This window comes from Helianthus annuus, chromosome 2, assembly GCF_002127325.2.
Source record: "Helianthus annuus cultivar XRQ/B chromosome 2, HanXRQr2.0-SUNRISE, whole genome shotgun sequence".
In the NCBI taxonomy this organism is placed as follows: Eukaryota; Viridiplantae; Streptophyta; class Magnoliopsida; order Asterales; family Asteraceae; genus Helianthus; species Helianthus annuus.
The window spans coordinates 154,119,504-154,139,110 of record NC_035434.2 but is presented as its reverse complement, the minus strand read 5'-3'; the positions used below and the strand labels follow the sequence as shown (position 1 = coordinate 154,139,110).

The 19,607-nt window shown below is 37.2% G+C and overlaps 1 protein-coding gene and 2 long non-coding RNA genes across 3 annotated transcripts; 1 reads left to right on the top strand and 2 right to left on the bottom strand.

Annotated features, from left to right (window-relative positions):
• On the bottom strand, positions 1-1,747 carry LOC110906887. The gene is made up of 3 exons (XR_002573899.2): positions 1,621-1,747; positions 910-996; positions 1-202 (listed from the first exon to the last, which is right to left on the bottom strand). It is a non-coding gene; the product is annotated as an uncharacterized LOC110906887 (long non-coding RNA).
• A 1,380-nt stretch (positions 1,748-3,127) lies between these two features.
• On the top strand, positions 3,128-3,912 carry LOC110906892. The gene is made up of 2 exons (XR_002573900.2): positions 3,128-3,299; positions 3,653-3,912. It is a non-coding gene; the product is annotated as an uncharacterized LOC110906892 (long non-coding RNA).
• Positions 3,913-15,902: 11,990 nt separating this feature from the next.
• Positions 15,903-18,539, bottom strand: LOC110924631 (peroxidase 21). The gene is made up of 5 exons (XM_022168624.2): positions 18,424-18,539; positions 18,047-18,195; positions 17,703-17,891; positions 17,033-17,198; positions 15,903-16,469 (listed from the first exon to the last, which is right to left on the bottom strand). Exons 1-5 carry the CDS (start codon positions 18,488-18,490, stop codon positions 16,063-16,065), a joined length of 978 nt encoding a protein of 325 aa, XP_022024316.1. The 5' UTR covers positions 18,491-18,539; the 3' UTR covers positions 15,903-16,062.
• Between the last annotated feature and the right edge of the window lie 1,068 nt (positions 18,540-19,607).

Below are 19,607 nucleotides of genomic sequence, written 5' to 3'. Positions count from 1 at the left end.
TTCATTATATTCATTCTAACATACTTAGAAATACATTAAATCACTCTTTTACATCAAATACATTAACGCATTCTGTAAATTTATAAAATTCTGACATACTTATATTAATTTACGTGACCACGCGCCCACACGTACCATCCATGACTTGACTCGATCTTCGACCGCTTACACTCCATGATGAGAATCCACAGCTCTGTACAACCTGTAGACACCGCGTACAATCACATCATTAGTAACCGGTGTCATCATACATAAGATTTAAACATGCGTAATTAGGCGTCAACATATCATGCTTTCGCTCATGTTAATCCATCCCTTCATCCATTCAAACCACCCGCATTGGATTTCGGTGTCTACCTTTAACTTCCATTACAAGTATATCTGCATCCGCATTTCATTCTCAATAGGAAAACGGTTAGCATCATTAGATTTCATTCATACGAACATATTTATGTATACGCATAACAAGTCTTATTCATTTGTGCATATAACTAAATTCCAAATCATGCATACATACCCCTTCTATCCATACAAGTACTTACAATTTACTTTCTACACAGTATTACTTACAAGTCCTAAATACACACGTCTATGTATGTAAATCGTATACACATAATTCTCCACATTTACGCGTTCTTAGTCATACTCTCCTATGAGTTCCAATTACTTACTTACAATCAAACTCATGCCTATGCGTATAACTACTTATTTCATCTTTTTGAATAATATCATCATGTAACCTTCCTTCTTACCTATAATTAATAGAAACTATTTCTTAACCACTTTCGACTTATTTACCGTAAGCTTACCTTGTTACTTCCATCGTTTCATACTTTCTCACATGATTCACAATGGTCATTGTACTACATTACAATTTACATCTAAAGTGTAAGTCCGGGATTCACTTACCTTGCGCGTCCGTATTTGCGTTCGCTTACTTGGTTGAGTCTTCTTAGTCCGTTAGCCTTCAACGCTCCATCCATCTTGACATGATTCCTATACACTCATGTCATTACATTCACATTCTTATTAGCATATATGCTTATACATGTGAACAACCATATCAAATTCACATCTAATATACGACCTACATAAAGCATACTTAACATCATTAATCCATTCAAACAGGCATAAAACATACTCGACATCATCCCTACATAATCCTCACATGAACTATATTCATTTACCCACTACTTGCATACAATTTCACTTATTATTGTCTTTTAGACATTTCATCAAACACCTGGTGCGCGTATCATTTTCTAAGCATAATGTACAAGTGCTTTAAGCATGTTCTTCCTTATTTCATCTTATGAACCCTTACATTCAAGCAAAGTCTCATAATCACAAATTCCACATCAAGTTTATCTATCTAAGCCTATCATACTACACCCTATATATCACAAAATCACACTATAACATCTTCAAGTTCATCATGATCATCATCTTCACACTCATGCAATGGGTTTTATTCTAAATCACCCAATTACTTGAAATTACTCATAACATAAGTTCTACTTGGTGTTTCTAACACCTCTACATGCTTAATTTCATACAAATTCATGGATTGATCATAACCCACTTCGAACAAGATCATCAAATCTAAATTTTAAGACATACCTTATGATCCCCTTGTGAAAGTGATCGTTAATTCATGTTCAGTTGTGAATTTGGACCTCATTCCACCCTTCAATTTGAAGATTTATCAAGAACAAGGGTTTGAACCCTTGTTCTTCTTCTTCCTGATCGTTCCACGCACACACCAAGTGTGTGTGTGTGTGTTTTCCTTTATTTAATAAATCATGTTTCCCTTTTTAACGGTTTTGGTCCCTTAAACTTCGTTTCAATTAATAATGAGACTTACACTCGTTATCTTGTTACTTATATACATGTCACCACTTGGTTAAATATTTCTTGTCAAATTTTATTTACGGTTCCGTTTTTACCCTAAACGGTATTTTACCCGGTTCCTTTATATTAACCGAGTTTAAATTATCAAACCCATTTTGGGGTGTTACAGCGTCCGATTTACGATATTCCAGTGGGGTAATTACAAATACATCGGTGGTCAACTAAGGTATAAATTTCGTGATCAGACTCCACACAGATTACAAGTTATAACAGAAAACAAGACGCACTTTTTCAGCAGAAAAATTGCAGCTCTAGCTGCTGTTACGAAAAGACGCTTTTAAAATAGTAAAGGGAGTCCAAAAATTACGATTCCGGTGCCATTAGAATCGTATTTCATAATAACACGTTTTAGAGTCAAAATATCAGTTTTTCGTAGTGTTTACAACCTGTTTACAGCCAACTGAAGTTGGCTGTAAAACCGGGACAGATTCTGTTTTCACTCTTTATCTTACTAACTTGTGTTCGATTGATTCCGTTAATCATGTTTAGTGACCACAACAACATCAAACACTAATATTAATCAGCAAAACATCAGATAATCAACCAATAATCATAACAAAACAAGATCCAAGAGTTTTACACTAATATTCATTATTTAACCAACATGTTCATCATTTTTAGTAGACTTTTAGTTTTGTTCTCTAGTGTTCATGATTTTTATCCAACAAAATTCTTATTAACCACTTTAGACAAGCTTAAGAAGGTGATTAGAATCACTTACTACTAGCTCGAGGCTAGGGAAGAAACTAGTCGAAAAACGAGTGGTTAAAAGCGTCGTAGAGAGGTTCTTGACAATCCGCAAGCTCCGGGCTTTCTTGTATGAGATCCTTCACACTTGTGGATGCTTGAAATAACTTGATCAAAATCGAAAACGGATGGTGGGTGGTGCTATGGTTTCGGCCGAAAGTCAAGAGGAAGGGAGAGAGGCAGGGGCGGACTTACGTACAAATTACGGGTTCCCGGGAACCCAGTCTTTTTTTAATTTTTAGCATAAATATATATAAGAAGCTGAAAAGGAACCCATAAGTATATTGTAAAAGGAACCCATAAACATAAAAGGCCTTGGTTCCACTGGTTAAAATCGCGCTTTTCTTCCTAACCCACCCGGGTTCGAATCTCGGCACTGCATATTTTTTTGTCCGTTTTTTTTTAATTTCTCTTTTAATTTTTTTTCTTTAAAGTAATAAAAACATTAAAACCCATTTAGGGTTATATTGGAAAACATACGGCCGCCAAATACACGAACATCAGCAGCGAACAGCAGCAGCTCCGCATTATCTCCGCAGCAAACAAGCCTCCGCCCTCCTCCGCCTCCGGCTGCTCCGCCGCCTCCGGCTCCTGCTGCTCCACCGCCTCCGCCTCCGTCACTCCGTGATTACAGATTTACAGTTAGTTTTATGTCTCTTTGTTTTATACGAATTAATTGATTATCATCATCTCAGTTCGATTGATTACTCGATTGATTACTTGATGTACAACTTTCATCTATTGATTACTTGATTACATAAAAATTGGGGTTAAAAATTGGGTTTTTAAGTTAACAGTGGGTTTAAAAATTGGGTTTAAAAATTCGATTAAGTGGTTTTTAATAAATTTTTTTTTAATTCAATCATACCAACTATATAGGATAATTTTAATAAAAATTGGGTTTAAAAATTGGGTTTCATCTGTTCATCTGTTCTGTTGATATTGCTTACTTGATTAAGTGGTTTTTAAGTTAATATTGCTTACTTGATTACAGAACAGTTCGATTAAGTGGTAGATACATGAATGATTCTTGCATTTGTTACATTGAAAAGGAGTTCTTACAACAAGTTTCCGTTGAGAGTGTAATGCAACGTTTTCAAAAGATGAAAACTCGTCGTCAACAACTTTAGGTAGTTTTTTTATTTGTAAAGACTATCGTATTTTATATTGTGTTTTTAAATTTCTAATGACGATTTTCTTTTCATCATTGTATCGTACTTTTATTATGTGATGAACCTTACCCGATCCGAACCATCGAACCGACCCGAAATTCTTTATGTTCGGTTACATGAAATTGGAGTATCTAAAAAAGTGAACCCAGTGAAAAATATTCCTGGATCCGCCACTGGAGAGAGGAGTGTTGATTTTTGTTTAAGGGTGGTGAATGAATGGACTTATGTTGTTACTTATAGACCAAAATTTCCTAGTTAACCAAAGGATATTGTGTCATCTAGATATATGGCAAGGTGATTAAAATAATCAAGGTTGTAAGATGGTGTCCCTTATGGGGAACCGAACTCGTTAGGAGGGGGGGGGGTTCCATGGTTAGATTGTAACTAATTAGTTAGGGCCTTAGTTAAGTTTAATTAAGTGTTCAAGATTAGTGTCATGTGTGTTGTAATTTACAACGGGTGTTAGGGTACTCGGGGACCCTAACTAGTTCAGAAAAAGAGAAACAGTGTTAATGACAATATTTTTATGTTCCGGGTAAAGTCCGGTTGTCCGGTTCGATGTTGTTCCGTTAAAGTGCTTAATTAATCCGTAAAGCGTCATATATATATATATATATATATATATATATATATATATATATATATATATATATATTTTTGTAACGTTTTTAATTTTTAACATTCTGGAAAGCACATAGGATTCTTTAGTAACTTTTCTGTACATTACTAGTAGGTTAACAAGTACATGTAAGTATAACACAGTAATCAGAGAGCAGTTAAGTAATTCCACACAGTCACCAAGCACTTTACTTATCATTAATAAATTGTACGGAATACATGTGAATTTGAGGGTTGTCACATTCTCCCCCTGTTAAGAAAATTTCGTCCCGAAATTTAGCACGTGGTTACTGAGGAAGCTGGTTAAGTTGCGTTGTTTTCTTGATTTCCCTGGGGTGTCACATCATCCCCCCCGTTGATTTGGAATTTCGTCCCGAAATTCTGCAGTAGCTTTAGTCTCAGTAGTGGTTGCATTTTTCTTAAACAGCTAGGGATACTTGAGTTTCATTTGGTCTTCTCGTTCCCAGGTATACTCTGGGCTACGACGGGAATTCCATCGAACTCAGACGAGAGGTATTCTGGTGTGCTTGAGAATCTTAACATCTCGATCCGTAATCTCTACGGGTTCTTCGACGAATCGCAGCTGGTCGTCGATAGTGAGCTCCTTGAGAGGAACTATGAGGGTCTCGTCTGACAGACACTTCTTCAGATTTGACACGTGGAAAACATTGTGAACTCCGCTGAGTTCTTCAGGTAGATTCAACCTGTAGGCGACCTTGCCAATCTTCTCAATGATTTCAAAGGGTCCAACGTATCGCGGGTTGAGTTTGCCTCGTTTGCCAAAACGAACTACACCTTTCCAATGTGAGACTTTGAGTAGCACTCGATCCCCAACCTGGAACTCGAGTGGCTTTCTCCGCTTATCAACATAGCTTTTCTGACGGTCCCGAGCTGCCGCCATTCGTTGTCGTATCTGAGCAATCTTTTCTGTTGTATCTACTACGAGTTCTGGGCCAGTGATTTGACTGTCACCAACTTCTGCCCAACAGAGAGGTGATCGGCACTTGCGTCCATACAATGCCTCGAACGGAGCGGCCTGGATGCTGGTGTGGTAGCTGTTGTTATATGAAAACTCCACTAACGGGAGATGTTTTTCCCAGCCGTTACCAAAATCGATTACACATGCCCTAAGCATGTCTTCAAGAGTTTGGATGGTGCGTTCTGATTGCCCATCCGTCTGTGGAGGATAAGCGGTGCTCATATCTAATCGTGAGCCAAAAGACATGTGCATAGCTTGCCACAGTTCAGAGGTGAAACGCGCGTCACGATCAGAAATGATGGAGGTTGGCACTCTGTGCCTTGATACCACTTCTTTTAAGTAGATGTCTGCTAGAGTAGAAAACTTATCCGTTTCTTTGATAGGCAGAAAATGTGCAGACTTGGTCAGTCGATCCACGATCACCCAAATGGTATCGTTTCCACGTTGAGATCTAGGCAGGCCAGTAACGAAATCCATGGAAATTTGCTCCCATTTCCATTTCGGAATCTCTAGTTGTTGGAGTGGGCTTGATGGTTTCTGGTATTCGACCTTGACCCTCGCACAAGTCAAGCATTTACCGACGTAGGTTGCTATGCTGGCTTTCATACCAGGCCACCAGTATGTAGTCTTTAAGTCGTGGTACATCTTATCTGCACCAGGATGTACTGAATAACGAGACTTATGCGCTTCATCCATCACGAGCTCGCGCAAGTCCCCATACAGAGGAACCCAGATGCGTCCGTTAACATAGTAGGCACCGTTTTCCTTTTGTTCTAGCCGTTGTCTCGATCCTCATAGGGACTCAGCCCTGATGTTCTCAGCCTTTAATGCTTCAGTTTGAGCATCGCGAATCTGAGCGGGTAGGTTAGATTGGATGGTCAGCTGTAACGCACGTACACGCTTAGGTATGGTATCCTTTCGACTGAGGGCGTCGGCCACAACATTGGCTTTGCCCGGATGATATTTGATAGCGCATTCATAATCATTCAAGAGCTCTACCCATCAGCGTTGTCGCATGTTTAACTCCTTTTGCTTGAAGATATGCTCGAGACTCCTGTGATCGGTGTAAATGGTGCACTTGGTACCGTACAGGTAATGTCTCCATATCTTAAGCGCGAAAACAACTGCTCCCAGCTCCAGATCGTGGGTAGTGTAGTTCCTTTCGTGAACTTTAAGTTGACGTGATGCGTAGGCAATGACATTGTCACGTTGCATCAACACGCAACCAAGTCCCTGGATGGAAGCATCGCAATAAACCACAAAATCATCTGTGCCTTCAGGCAATGGGAGGATAGGTGTGCTACAAAGTCTATCTTTTAAGTGCTGAAATGCGGACTCCTGTGCATCACCCCAACGATAGGTGACACCCTTCTGAGTCAGTGAAGTGAGAGGTTGTGCAATCTTTGAGAAATCTTTGATGAATCTTCGGTAATATCCTGCCAAACCCAAGAATTGGCGTATTTCTGTTGGTGTACGGGGTGCAGGCCAGTTCTTGATCGAGTCAACCTTGGATGGATCAACATGAATCCTATCCTTGTTCACCACATGGCCTAGAAAGTGGACTTCGCGAAGCAAGAAGTCACACTTAGAAAACTTGGCATACAACTGCTCTTTTCGAAGAAGTTCCAGAATTAGCCTCAGGTGTTGCTCGTGTTCCTCCTGACTCTTAGAATAGATCAGGATGTCGTCGATGAACACTATTACAAACTTATCCAGGTAAGGCTTGCATACTCGGTTCATGAGATCCATGAAGACCGCTGGTGCATTGGTTAATCCGAAAGGCATAACCAGAAACTCATAATGGCCGTAACGAGTTCTGAATGCTGTTTTGGAGACGTCTTCCTCTCGGACTCTCAACTGATGGTAGCCCGATCTCAAGTCAATCTTAGAGTAATAACTCGACCCTTGCAACTGGTCGAACAAATCGTCAATGCGTGGAAGAGGATAACGATTCTTCACAGTCACCTTGTTGAGCTCACGGTAGTCAATACACATCCTGAAAGTACCGTCTTTCTTCTTCACAAACAAGACTGGAGCTCCCCAGGGCGAAGAGCTAGGACGTATGAAACCCTTTTCCAAGAGTTCTTGTAGTTGCGTGGACAGTTCTTCAAGTTCTGATGGAGCAAGTCGATAAGGCGCACGAGCTATTGGTGCTGCTCCAAGAGCTAGCTCGATTTGAAACTCGACTTGTCGATGAGGCGGAAGACCAGGTAATTCCTTAGGAAATACCTCAGGGAAGTCGCGCACAATAGGAATGTCTTCTATCTTCCTTTCTTCCGCGGATGAATCAGAAACGATGGCTAGAATAGTGGCGTGGCCCTTTCGCAAACACTTCTGGGCCTTAAGGAAAGAGATGATGCCTACAATAGCACCACTCTTGTCGCCACGAATCACGAGGGGTTCTTTATCAGAACGAGGGATACGGACGATTTTCTCCTTGCAAATAATCTCCGCTTGGTGTTGAGATAACCAATCCATCCCAATAATGACGTCGAAACTACCCAGAACGATAGGGATAAGATCGATGGAGAAGGTCTGACCAGCTAGGACGAGGTTACAGCCCTTAATTATGTGTGTGGCTTCAAGACTTTTACCGTTTGCTATTTCTACCGTGTGTTTGGTGTTCAAAAGTGTTGGAGTGCGCTTAAGCATTTGGCTAACTTTTAAGGACACGTAACTAGTATTGGCACCCGAATCAAATAACACAGTAACAAAGAAGTCATCCAGAAGAAACTTACCCATCACAACATTGGGATCGTTCCTTGCTTCTCCCTGACCAATCACGAACACACGACCTTGGGCGCCATTGCCATTATTGTTACCTCCAGTGTTGCCTCCGTTGTTGTTTCCATTGTGGTTCCCGTTTCTTTGGTTATTGTTCTGGTTTTGGTTCAGCTGGGGGCAGTTCCTCTTAAAGTGGCCTTCAGCGCCACATTGAAAGCATCCTTTGTTGTTACCTTGTTGTTGCCGCTGCTGGCGTTGATTGGGTGGGGCTTGCTGTTGCTGCCGGTTCTGATTTGCTGGATGCTGACTCCTGCAGTCCCTTGCCATGTGACCAGGCTTGTTGCATCGATGACAGTTTCCTTTACCACATGGCCCACTATGGTGCAAGTTACAGCGATTACATTTGGGGTGATTTCCCTTGTATCCACCCTGACCTTGATTCCCAGAAGACTGCTGACTGGGGCTCCTGTACTCATCTGTCTTTCGCTGCTGGGACTGAGCTGAAGTAGAACCTTTGCCTGAATTCCCATCCCATTTTCGCTTGTTGTCGGTAGGTGCATCAGAAGTAGCCGTGGCACTGATACGTTTGGGTAGCCTGTTTTGCTCCACCGCATGGTCGGTGAGACGATGAGCCAACTTGATAATTGGCTGAATGGTACCCAGGTTGGCTGGAGTTACGTGACTCTGAATCTCGGGTACAAGGCCCTTGAGGTAAAGCTCAATACGTTTGATGGGAGGGTCCACCATAGTAGGGCACAGGATGGCCAGTTCATTCGACCTCTTGGTATACGCCTCAATCTCAGACCCCGTCATTTTCAGATTGAAAAATTCCACCTCCAGTTTGTGGATGTCATCCCGACTGCAGTACTCTTCCTTGATCAGTTCCTTGAAACCGTTCCATAGGGTGGCATTAGCAGCAACCAACCCCAGCAGCTGAACCTGAGCGTTCCACCAGGTTAACGCAGCTCCTTCGAGCGTTCCAGTAGCATACTTCACCCTACGATCTTCCGGGCAATCACACATCTCGAAAACGGACTCGAGCTTCTCGAACCAGTGAAGAAGGCCTACAGCTCCTTCTGTGCCGCTGAAAGTGCTAGGTCGGCAATCCATGAAGGTTTTGAATGTTCACACAGGAGGCTGTGCAGGTTGACCTCCTGCAGGAACAGCTGCGAGTGCCTGAGCAACTCGTTCATTGATCAAAGCCGTCAACTAGGCTTGAGTGAGGTTGATACGTCCTCCGCGTCTGCTCATGATCTTCATAATGAAGCAACGTAAGTGAGGAAAGTGTCGCGAAAGTGCGTGAGTGTGGGACGACAGGAGAGAGTAAGCACACAAGGTTCAAATAGCAATTATCACGTTAACTAATGCACAGTGAGAACTATCTAACCGACAATATAACGTATATCATACCACTTATGGTGTCGAGTCTTGCACGTGGAGCGAAGCGTCGTCGTGGATTATTGAGCACTGTACAGGTTATAGTCTGGTTTTATCAAAAAGCTTTTCCCTTTTTAAAACCAAGTTCACTATAACCAATGGCTCTGATACCAATCTGTCACACCCCCAAAATCCACCATGCGGAGTATCACCGCTTGGAGGCGTAACATGACCAGGATCGAGCCACCAATCATATTGAACAACATAATTAAATAAATAAAACCAAACACAATACGATTGGTGACCAAAAGGAAGTAAACCGATTTTAGGTTAACAGCGGAAGCATAAAACATAAGTTCAAAACATAAGTCCATAGTTCATAAGTTTAAAGTCCAAAACGTAGGTTTAATAAGTTCATAAAGTTTATTCATTAAGTACGGGACATATCAGTTCGCATCCCACAACGACCACCTCCATATGCAAGCTCCATGGCATCTAATGACCTGCAAAGCATGTAATAACGAGTCAACAACAAAGTTGAGTGAGTTCACGGTTGGTTGTCCATTTTAGTGTTGTTTCCAAAAACATAGTTTAATCTCATTCGGCTATCCAGCCGTGGGGGTTACCCCATAGTTCGAAAACGTTTATTTGTTAACCATCCCATGTCCACCTTCCCTGGCTATCCAGCCCGACACTTTGGCCGTGGGGAGCTACCCCAGTATTTTAAACTACCAGACTCGTTTATCATATCGACTACTAACAAAAATCAATTGTGCCCTAGCGTCGGTGTTCTATCACCAGCGACGTGCCATAGTCCATTAGTACACGCCTGTCCGACTGGCACGGTGTGAGGTTTGTTAAACCTAATAGTGCTCTTAACTAATGACCCGCTCGCCATAGCCTCGGGGATTAAGTCGATACAAAAAGGGAGGGACTTCGCTGATAGAGTTCTAGTCCAGTAAGTCTAACACGTCCCAACAGGACGAGGAATTTACATTCCTGAACACGTCTCAAAGGACGAGGAATCCCTATTCCTGTACCCATTCCCATTCCCACCGGGAATTTACCATGCTTTGTAGAAAAGTGTGAACTCACCTCGGTTTGCTCGGTTAGATTCTCAAATATCGCTAACAGTCAAGGTCGGTCAATCACGTCCTAGTATGATTTACAGTTAGTCATTTAGTGTCTTACAAATAGAGCACAAAGTTCCTACACGTATCTATCACATAGCATGCATTACTTTAACTGTTTATGCCCGTATATATATACTTCCCATCCATTCCCCACTCATAAGCATACATACGATAGTGCACGTAACACAGATAACATGTTAGATCATTCACAGATAGCATACTCGACATTTAGACACGCAAGTCACAACTTATGTCAATTCAGCATTAACATTCAAAACCGGCTGTTTTCGGACATTTTAATAAAATAGTTAACTTATTCCAAAAATTCCCAAATTTTTACAGAATGCCTTAAACGTTCCAAATTTTATTGTGTAAAAATATCGGGGTCCGGTTCATTGCCAATATTTTATAAAAATTCATTTTCCGGACTGAATTCAGATTTATATTTTTCTGACCACAGTCCACGAGATAATTTATTTAAAATTCATCGAGCGTCCGATTTATGAAACTCCAGTGGGGTAATTACAAATAAATCGGTGGTCAACTATGGTATAAATTTCGTGATCAGACTCCACACAGATTACAAGTTATAACAGAAAACAAGACGCACTTTTTCAGCAGAAAAATTGCAGCTCTAGCTGCTGTTACGAAAAGACGCTTTTAAAATAATAAACGGAGTCCAAAAATTACGATTCCGGTGCCATTAGAACCGTATTTCATAATAACACGTTTTAGAGTCAAAATATCAGTTTTTCGTAGTGTTTACAACCTGTTTACAGCCAACTGAATTTGGCTGTAAAACCGGGACATATTATGTTTTCACTCTTTATCTTACTAACTTGTGTTCGATTGATTCCGTTAATCATGTTTAGTGACCACAACAACATCAAACACTAATATTAATCAGCAAAACATCAGATAATCAACCAATAATCATAACAAAACAAGATCCAAGAGTTTTACACTAATATTCATTCTTTAACCAACATGTTCATCATTTTTAGTAGACTTTTAGTTTTGTTCTCTAGTGTTCATGATTTTTATCCGACAAAATTCTTATTAACCACTTTAGACAAGCTTAAGAAGGTGATTAGAATCACTTACTACTAGCTCGAGGCTAGGGAAGAAACTAGTCGAAAAACGAGTGGTTAAAAGCGTCGTAGAGAGGTTCTTGACAATCCGCAAGCTCCGGGCTTCCTTGTATGAGATCCTTCACACTTGTGGATGCTTGAAATAACTTGATCAAAATCGAAAATGGATGGTGGGTGGTGCTATGGTTTCAGCCGAAAGTCAAGAGGAAGGGAGAGAGGAGTGTTGATTTTTGTTTAAGGGTGGTGAATGAATGATGGACTTATGTTGTTACTTATAGACCAAAATTTCCTAGTTAACCAAAGGATATTGTGTCATCTAGATATATGCAAGGTGATTAAAATAATCAAGGTTGTAAGATGGTGTCCCCTATGGGGAACCGAACTCGTTAGGGGGGGGGGGGTTCCATGGTTAGATTGTAACTAATTAGTTAGGGCCTTAGTTAAGTTTAATTAAGTGTTCAAGATTAGTGTCATGTGTGTTGTAATTTACAACGGGTGTTAGGGTACTTGGGGACTCTAACTAGCTCAGAAAAAGAGAAACAGTGTTAATGACAATATTTTTATGTTCCGGGTAAAGTCCGGTTGTCCGGTTCGATGTTGTTCCGTTAAAGTGCTTAATTAATCCGTAAAGCGTCACATATATATATATATATAGGGAGCCGCTAGAATGAAAACCACCCCGAGTTGTAAGAACCGCGAGAACTACACCCCACGGGTGGGCGTTCACCATGATTTTTTTTTACAACTAGATGTGTGTATTATAAACACAGCCGTAAAAAAAAAATTTAAACGCCGCGGCCGAGCGGGTAGTTTTTTACACCACAAGTTTGGGGGAAAAAAAAAGAAAAAAGAAAAAAAATTAAAAACACCAAACTTGTGGTGTAAAAAACTACCCCCTCGGCCGCGGCGTTTAAATTTTTTTTTACGGCTGTGTTTATAATACACACATGTAGTTGTAAAAAAAAATCATGGTGAACGCCCACCCGTGGGGTGTAGTTCTCGCGGTTATTACAACTCGAGGTGGTTTTCATTCTAGCGGCCCTATATATATATATATATATATATATATTTTGTAACGTTTTTAATTTTTAACATTCTGGAAAGCACACAGGACTCTTTAGTAACTTTTGTGTACATTACTAGTAGGTTAACAAGTACATGTAAGTATAACACAGTAATCAGAGAGCAGTTAAGTAATTCCACACAGTCGCCAAGCACTTTAATTATCATTAATAAGTTGTACGGAATACATGTGAATTTGAGGGTTGTCACACATCCCATCTCTTTTTATCTATTATTTTTATTTTTGTTTTTATCTAACTAGGCTTATAAACGAACCGAACGTTCAGTGAACCGTTCATGAATCGTTCGGCGGGAAATTCGTTCATGTTCGTTTGTTTAATAAATGAACGAAAATGAACAATTTTTTTTGTTCATTTAAATAAACGAACGAACATGAACAATGTCTCGTTTGTTCATTTACGTTCATGAACGATCGTTTATGTTCGTTCATTTAAATTCGTTCGTTCGTGTTCGTTTATATCCGTTTGTTTATGTTCATCTTTTAAATTTAGTTATTACTAATTAAATTTAAAAAACTATTTAATTTTCTTTATCATCCCGTAACTAGCTTTCCGATTTAAAAACTTTCTTTTATATGGTAGTAATATATTTTATTTATATTTTCCAATTTAAAAGCAATCTTTTCTATCGTATGAAATGTGAATTAAGGTTTACCTATATTTAGGTTATTCTCCTCTACTATTGCTATACAATTCAAAGCCTTATTCAATTATGTTCATTTATGTTCAACTATGCGTGTTTGTGTGCGTTTATGTTCGTGAACCGTTCGTTTATACTTTTAGCGAACAAACATAAACGAACATGAACATGTTCATTTTCTTAACGAACGAATACGGACTAGAAAATCCGTTCATTTAAATGTTCGTGTTCGATCGTTTGTTTGGTTAAAGGTAAATGAATGAACATGAACATGGCTCGTTCGTGTTCGCTCAGTTCATTTACAAGCCTATATCTAACAATTAAGCTAACGTTTCTAGTTGAATGAGTCAATAACTGAGGCACCATGAGATTTTAATTCAGCTTACTATAAGATTTGTATTTTCGAAAATAATTCATTTGTTTTATATATATAAAATGTTAAACTACACTTTATAGAATAATAACCAAGTTTCAAAAGTGTTCCAGTTAGGTCACTCAAGTTTCAAAAGTGTTCCAATCAGGTCACTCAATATTCATTCTTCATTAAAATTAAGGTTTTTTCATTCATTTCATAGGTAATCGTGTGATGTGGATTTTTATTTCTTTTTTCTCTTTTATTTGATGCTAACGTCGAGTGATGGCGTGGATTGTAACTTGTTTTTTTTTTAATTTTTAATGTAATTAAATGGTTTTTATTTTTAATAAATATAATTTCACATATTAAAATAATTCGACCCCAACATCTTATACTCCATTTTTTTCTTGACACGTGGAAAAAAGACATGGTTCGATTTGAATGTTAAGTTATCTAGTTGTGACAAAAATGACACTAGTGAGCTAATTAGAACACTTTTAAAACTTGGTTACTATTCTGTGAAATTTTCCCTATATATAATATCAAAATCATGTTAGAGGTTCCTGTAAAAAAGGGTTTTTTTGTGATAAAGGTAAGAAAGAATCTACACCATTAGATCTTTGATCTAATGATTGAGATCATAATGACAAAATTGTAAATAATGTTTACAATTAAACATATTAATTTTCTAGATTAAGGGTATAGAGGTAAATTTATCATTTTTAAATTAAGAAACTAAAATTAATGCACGTGCAACTTCCCCTCGTCTTTTTTAAACGTCAATAACTTTTTATACGTAACTTAAAAAAATACACCGTAATAACGAGCGTTTTTTTATGTTTAATATGAGTACCATATTGCTATACTTATATAGAGAAAAAATATGTTTCGATCAGATGTTTAGTCCATGATGTCTTGTCTATATTCATACAGTGGTGTTTTAATTGTATTATGATTCAAAGCTTGGTGTTTTAAATACGTACTGGAATGCAGGTGTAAAACACTATACGATGAACATGCGAAGAACATCTACTGGAATGTTGGTTTAAAATACTATGGTGTTTTAACATATGGAATCTTTAACATCTACTAGCATGCAGATGTAAAACACCATGCATGCAGGTTTAAAACACCATGTATAATAACCATACTATGAACATTATACTAAGAACACATTATGGAAATGGAGGTAGTGTCTTTAATAGTGTTATATACTTATTGAATGGTGTTATATACTTATTGAATGGTGTTATATAATTACTGAATGGTGTTATATACTTATTAAATGGTGTTATATAATTATTGAATGGTGTTATATATATATATATATATATATATATATATATATATATATATATATATATATATATGTTGAATGGTGATTTTGCAGTGTTATTCGTAGTGTTTTTATAGAGATATTTAAAATGGTGTTATATACTTATTGAATTGTGTTATATACTTATTGAATGGTGTTATATAATTATTGAATGGTGTTATATACGTGCTAAATGGTGGTTGCAGTGTTATTTGTAGTGTTTTTATAGAGATCTTTTATAAAATCATGTTCCTATAAATAAAGTGGCGGTTATGGAAGGTTTTGAATTAATTGAATCAATGATAAAATTACTTGTTTACCCTTTTGAATTAATTTAAATTGAGGACACATGTCATATCCACAATATTTCTCACACTTCTCACACTTTTAACCTTTTTTACAATAACCTTACCCTCAAAATCACAAAGTTTTTGTATAACAAAATTGTAATTTATAGGAAATTCATTAATATAAATTCATTAAGCATAATTTAATTTCATTCTCCATAGATAAAGCATATTATATAAATATCAAACAAATTCTTAAACAATTGGATTGAATAATAATTTATGTGAGAGAAAAAGCCAAAAGTATAACACGGATCATAAAACTAACTAATAAAAAACCACAAATTGTAATAATTTAACAAATTAATAATGGAACAATATGGTCTATCTTCTTTGAATGATGCATTAAAGATTTGGAGAAAGAAAATATTAAGATTCATTTTGGTGAAGACTAAAGAAACACACATGATCTTAGTGACACATTTTAAAATAAGGTCGTTAAACAAGAAAATAATACATAATATTAATTACAAAGTTTATTCATTCACCTTTAGTGACATAACCTTAGATATGTCACATACAAAGATAACAATACCACAAAATTCAGAAATTACACACACTTTGAGTGATTTTAGTCCTTGTTTACAAAACGACAATCGGTTCGAACCTCGCCCTCCTCCTCGCTTAACGGGTTGTTCTCCGACAATATGAGAAGAGCCTTAGAAAATTGTTCGTGAAAGTAATCGTTATCGGCTGCCATTTTCTCAACAAATGGAGATGTGATTGGGTTCGATACAAGTTCTTGATCAACTGTAAGCAGTCCCTTGTGGTTCATAAGGTTTTTGTAGTAGCTGTTGTCTAGGATCATCGGTGTATCTCGATCGTTCCTCGCGTATTCCACAGCAATCGGGTCTGGATCAGGATGGGGACAACGACCCTTGAGATACTCAGCATAGTTCGGGTCCAAAGTTGGGTCAACTGTTGGATATAGTCTATCAACAATGTTGACACAATGGACTCGACCTACCGAGTGAGCACCTACACCAAACCAGTAATAGGTCAGTCCACAAACAAGTCACTAATGGCTAATATGGTTGATCGCAAAATCGATTGCTGACAGGGCCGGTCGCCAATGGTTTTAGTCGTAAAAGGTTTGGTACCAAAGGCAATCACTAATTTTGAGCGTGAAATTTTGGTCGCAAAAATTAGTTCCAACTCGAGTCTAAGCTACCAATTAGAAGACTTAAATAAGCAAAGTCAGGTAAGGAGTTTGAAATTTAACGGTCACAAAAATTAGTGAGCCCATAAAAGAGTCAGTCTAATAATTACACGTGTAAGGTGTCAGGTCCACGTGTAAGGTGTCAGCTCTATCTTAGCCGCGGGCAGCCAAAACTTAGCCTATTTTGATAACTTTCTCTTTGTTATTTTCCCTACCACAATTATGTTTTCTCCATGATTGTGATTCTCCACATTAGTCCAAAAGTTTTGTTGCATCTTTAGCAAGATTCGTATTCTAGTAAATACTTTAAAATGTACTTTTAATACAAAATGGAGTTAAGAGTGGTTAGCTAAAAGTAGATGTAAAAAAGTATGAATGATACCTAAAAGAGCCACTGTTCCTTCGACATCAATTCCTATAGATTGAAACCGAGCAAGGACATACATCATGGAATCGTTATGATTCGGGAGCGATGCATCGATCTCCGCAAGATGGCTTTCCTTGCTATCTTTTCTCCCCGTTTTCATCTCAATACACGGTCCTCCCAACTGCATAACACACGCGAATAAACGATTGCATCCAACTTCTCATCCTGAGAACTTTTTGATCCGGCGTGAATTGGGCCAATTTTTTTTTTCACAAACGTAGATGAAAACATTATAAACACATCTGTAAAAAAAGTTGTCAAGTCGTTAGTTTTGACTGACAGAAGTTTTTTTTTACGCATTGGTGTAAAATTTTACAGCTTTTATCAGGGCGTAAAAAAAAACTTGAATCAGTCAAAACTAACGACTCGACAACTTTTTTTTTACCTTTTTACAGATGTGTTTATAATGTTTTCATCTACGTTTATGCAAAAAAATTTTGGCCCAACTCGTGCCGGATCAAAAAGTTCTCACGGTTCTCACAACTCGTAGTGGCTTCTCATTTTAAATCATATATATATATATATATATATATATATATATATATATATATATATATATATATATATATATATATATATATATATATATATATATATATATATAAGAGAGTGCATAATCACATACCATAACGGCACCATCTCTAGCGGAAAGAGCAACAATGTCAGCACAAGAAACTGTCAAGGGGCATGCACTCTCAACAGCATCTTTGATTGTGTTTATGTACTTAAAGTTTCTCATTCCCATGTTTCTTGATGATATTTTTTCTGACTGAATTCCATTTATGCTCTCCAATAATAATGATGCATCACATGACTATTAAAAAGAACATTTTAATCAAGAATTAAAACCAAGAAATGAAGGAATTGATCATGCAATGATGACTTGTAACATGTGCATTATGTGTTGTACAATGTTTTATCATGAAAAGCTTGAATCTTTTCCATGCAACAAACATAAGTAAAGAGTACCTTAACCATGCAATCATGGAAGAGAGTTCTTATCCAAGAAACAGCAGTGTTTCCATGCTTATTATACAAACTTATGACTTGTTCTTTGATGATTTCTTCGGCATTAGGACAAGTTTCCGAATAGTAATTTAACCGTATTTCACTCGTACCTTCAAAAACAATATATAACACGTATAAATATATATCATATATGTTTAATATATCATATCTGTATACGTTGTAAGTACTGGCCAAGGTGTGTGATCTACGTGTGCTAAAAGTCGTTGGTTTCAAAGAAACCAATCAAACGACTAATAAATCAGCATGTAGATCGCCTCACACCTGGTATAATTACATGTTACAAAGTAAATTAAAAGTGAAAATGTGTATAGAAATACCAAAATGAAATTGGAAGAACAAGAGGAAGATGAAGCTTAGATTGCAAAGTAACTTGTGGGTTGCCATGGTATCTATGCTTTATGTAGCTTGTACTTTTGAGCAAGTTATACAACTAGCTAACCTTCTTTATATAGAGGAGTCTTTGCAAGTGCAAATGAAAATTACAAGCATGCAAAGCTTGTCCACTTGGCCTATTTTTTTGACTTTGTGTTCCTTTATCCACTCCTAGCTTGCAAACTATTTTAATATTTTTAAAATACGATAAAATAATGTTATTTGGTTATATTAAGTTGAAATTTGTTTTGTTTATATGAAAGGAATAAGTTGTATGCAAATATTGTTTGTCAAGTCAGGCCAAAGGGTTTCGGCTTTACATTGTTACAAAATTTACTTTTACCATAAAGCTTGATTCGTATCGTATAAATAGTATTTTAAAACTTGGTATGCTATAAATAACTGTATGTCATATATATTTTTTTTGCAAGGCAACTTTCATAACTGTATGTCATATATACAATATATCATTTAATAAAACAAAATAGAAATAAATACTTGTACCTTAGAATTCCAAAAGAAAACACATTTTGAGTTTTAGTAATAGATATGATAAGAAGTTTATTTGACTAAGAAGGCTAGGAAGTGATCTTGATCATCCATTTAGTTAATCAAGAGCTAAAATTAAATGAGGGAAATTAAAGAGAATAAAAGAGGCGCGTGAGTTTGTTTAGGGGTATTCTAGTCAATGCAAGACAATAGTTTCTCTCTCCTCCAATTCCCCCCATTTTTTAAACGTTAATAACTCTTTCATACGACATTATTTTTTTATAAAAATTGCACCAAAAAAACGAGCGTTTTTTATCTTTAAAACGAGTATACTATTGCCATATTTTCAAAAAAAAAAAAAAAATTAAAAACCCAGTTGCGTAAAACGCAATAGAAAACCCCCCAGTTACGTAAAACGCAATGAAAAAAACCTAAAAAATGACATTTTTCTAAAACGCAATGCATAAAAAACACAAAGAAATGTCTTATTTGTAAAACGCAATGGCCAGAAAACACAAAGAAATGTCTTATTTCTAAAACGCAATAGCCTAAAAACTTAAAAGAAAATGTACTTTCTAAAACGCAATGGACTAAAAACACATAAAAATGTGTTTTACCTAAAACGCAATGCACCAAAAAC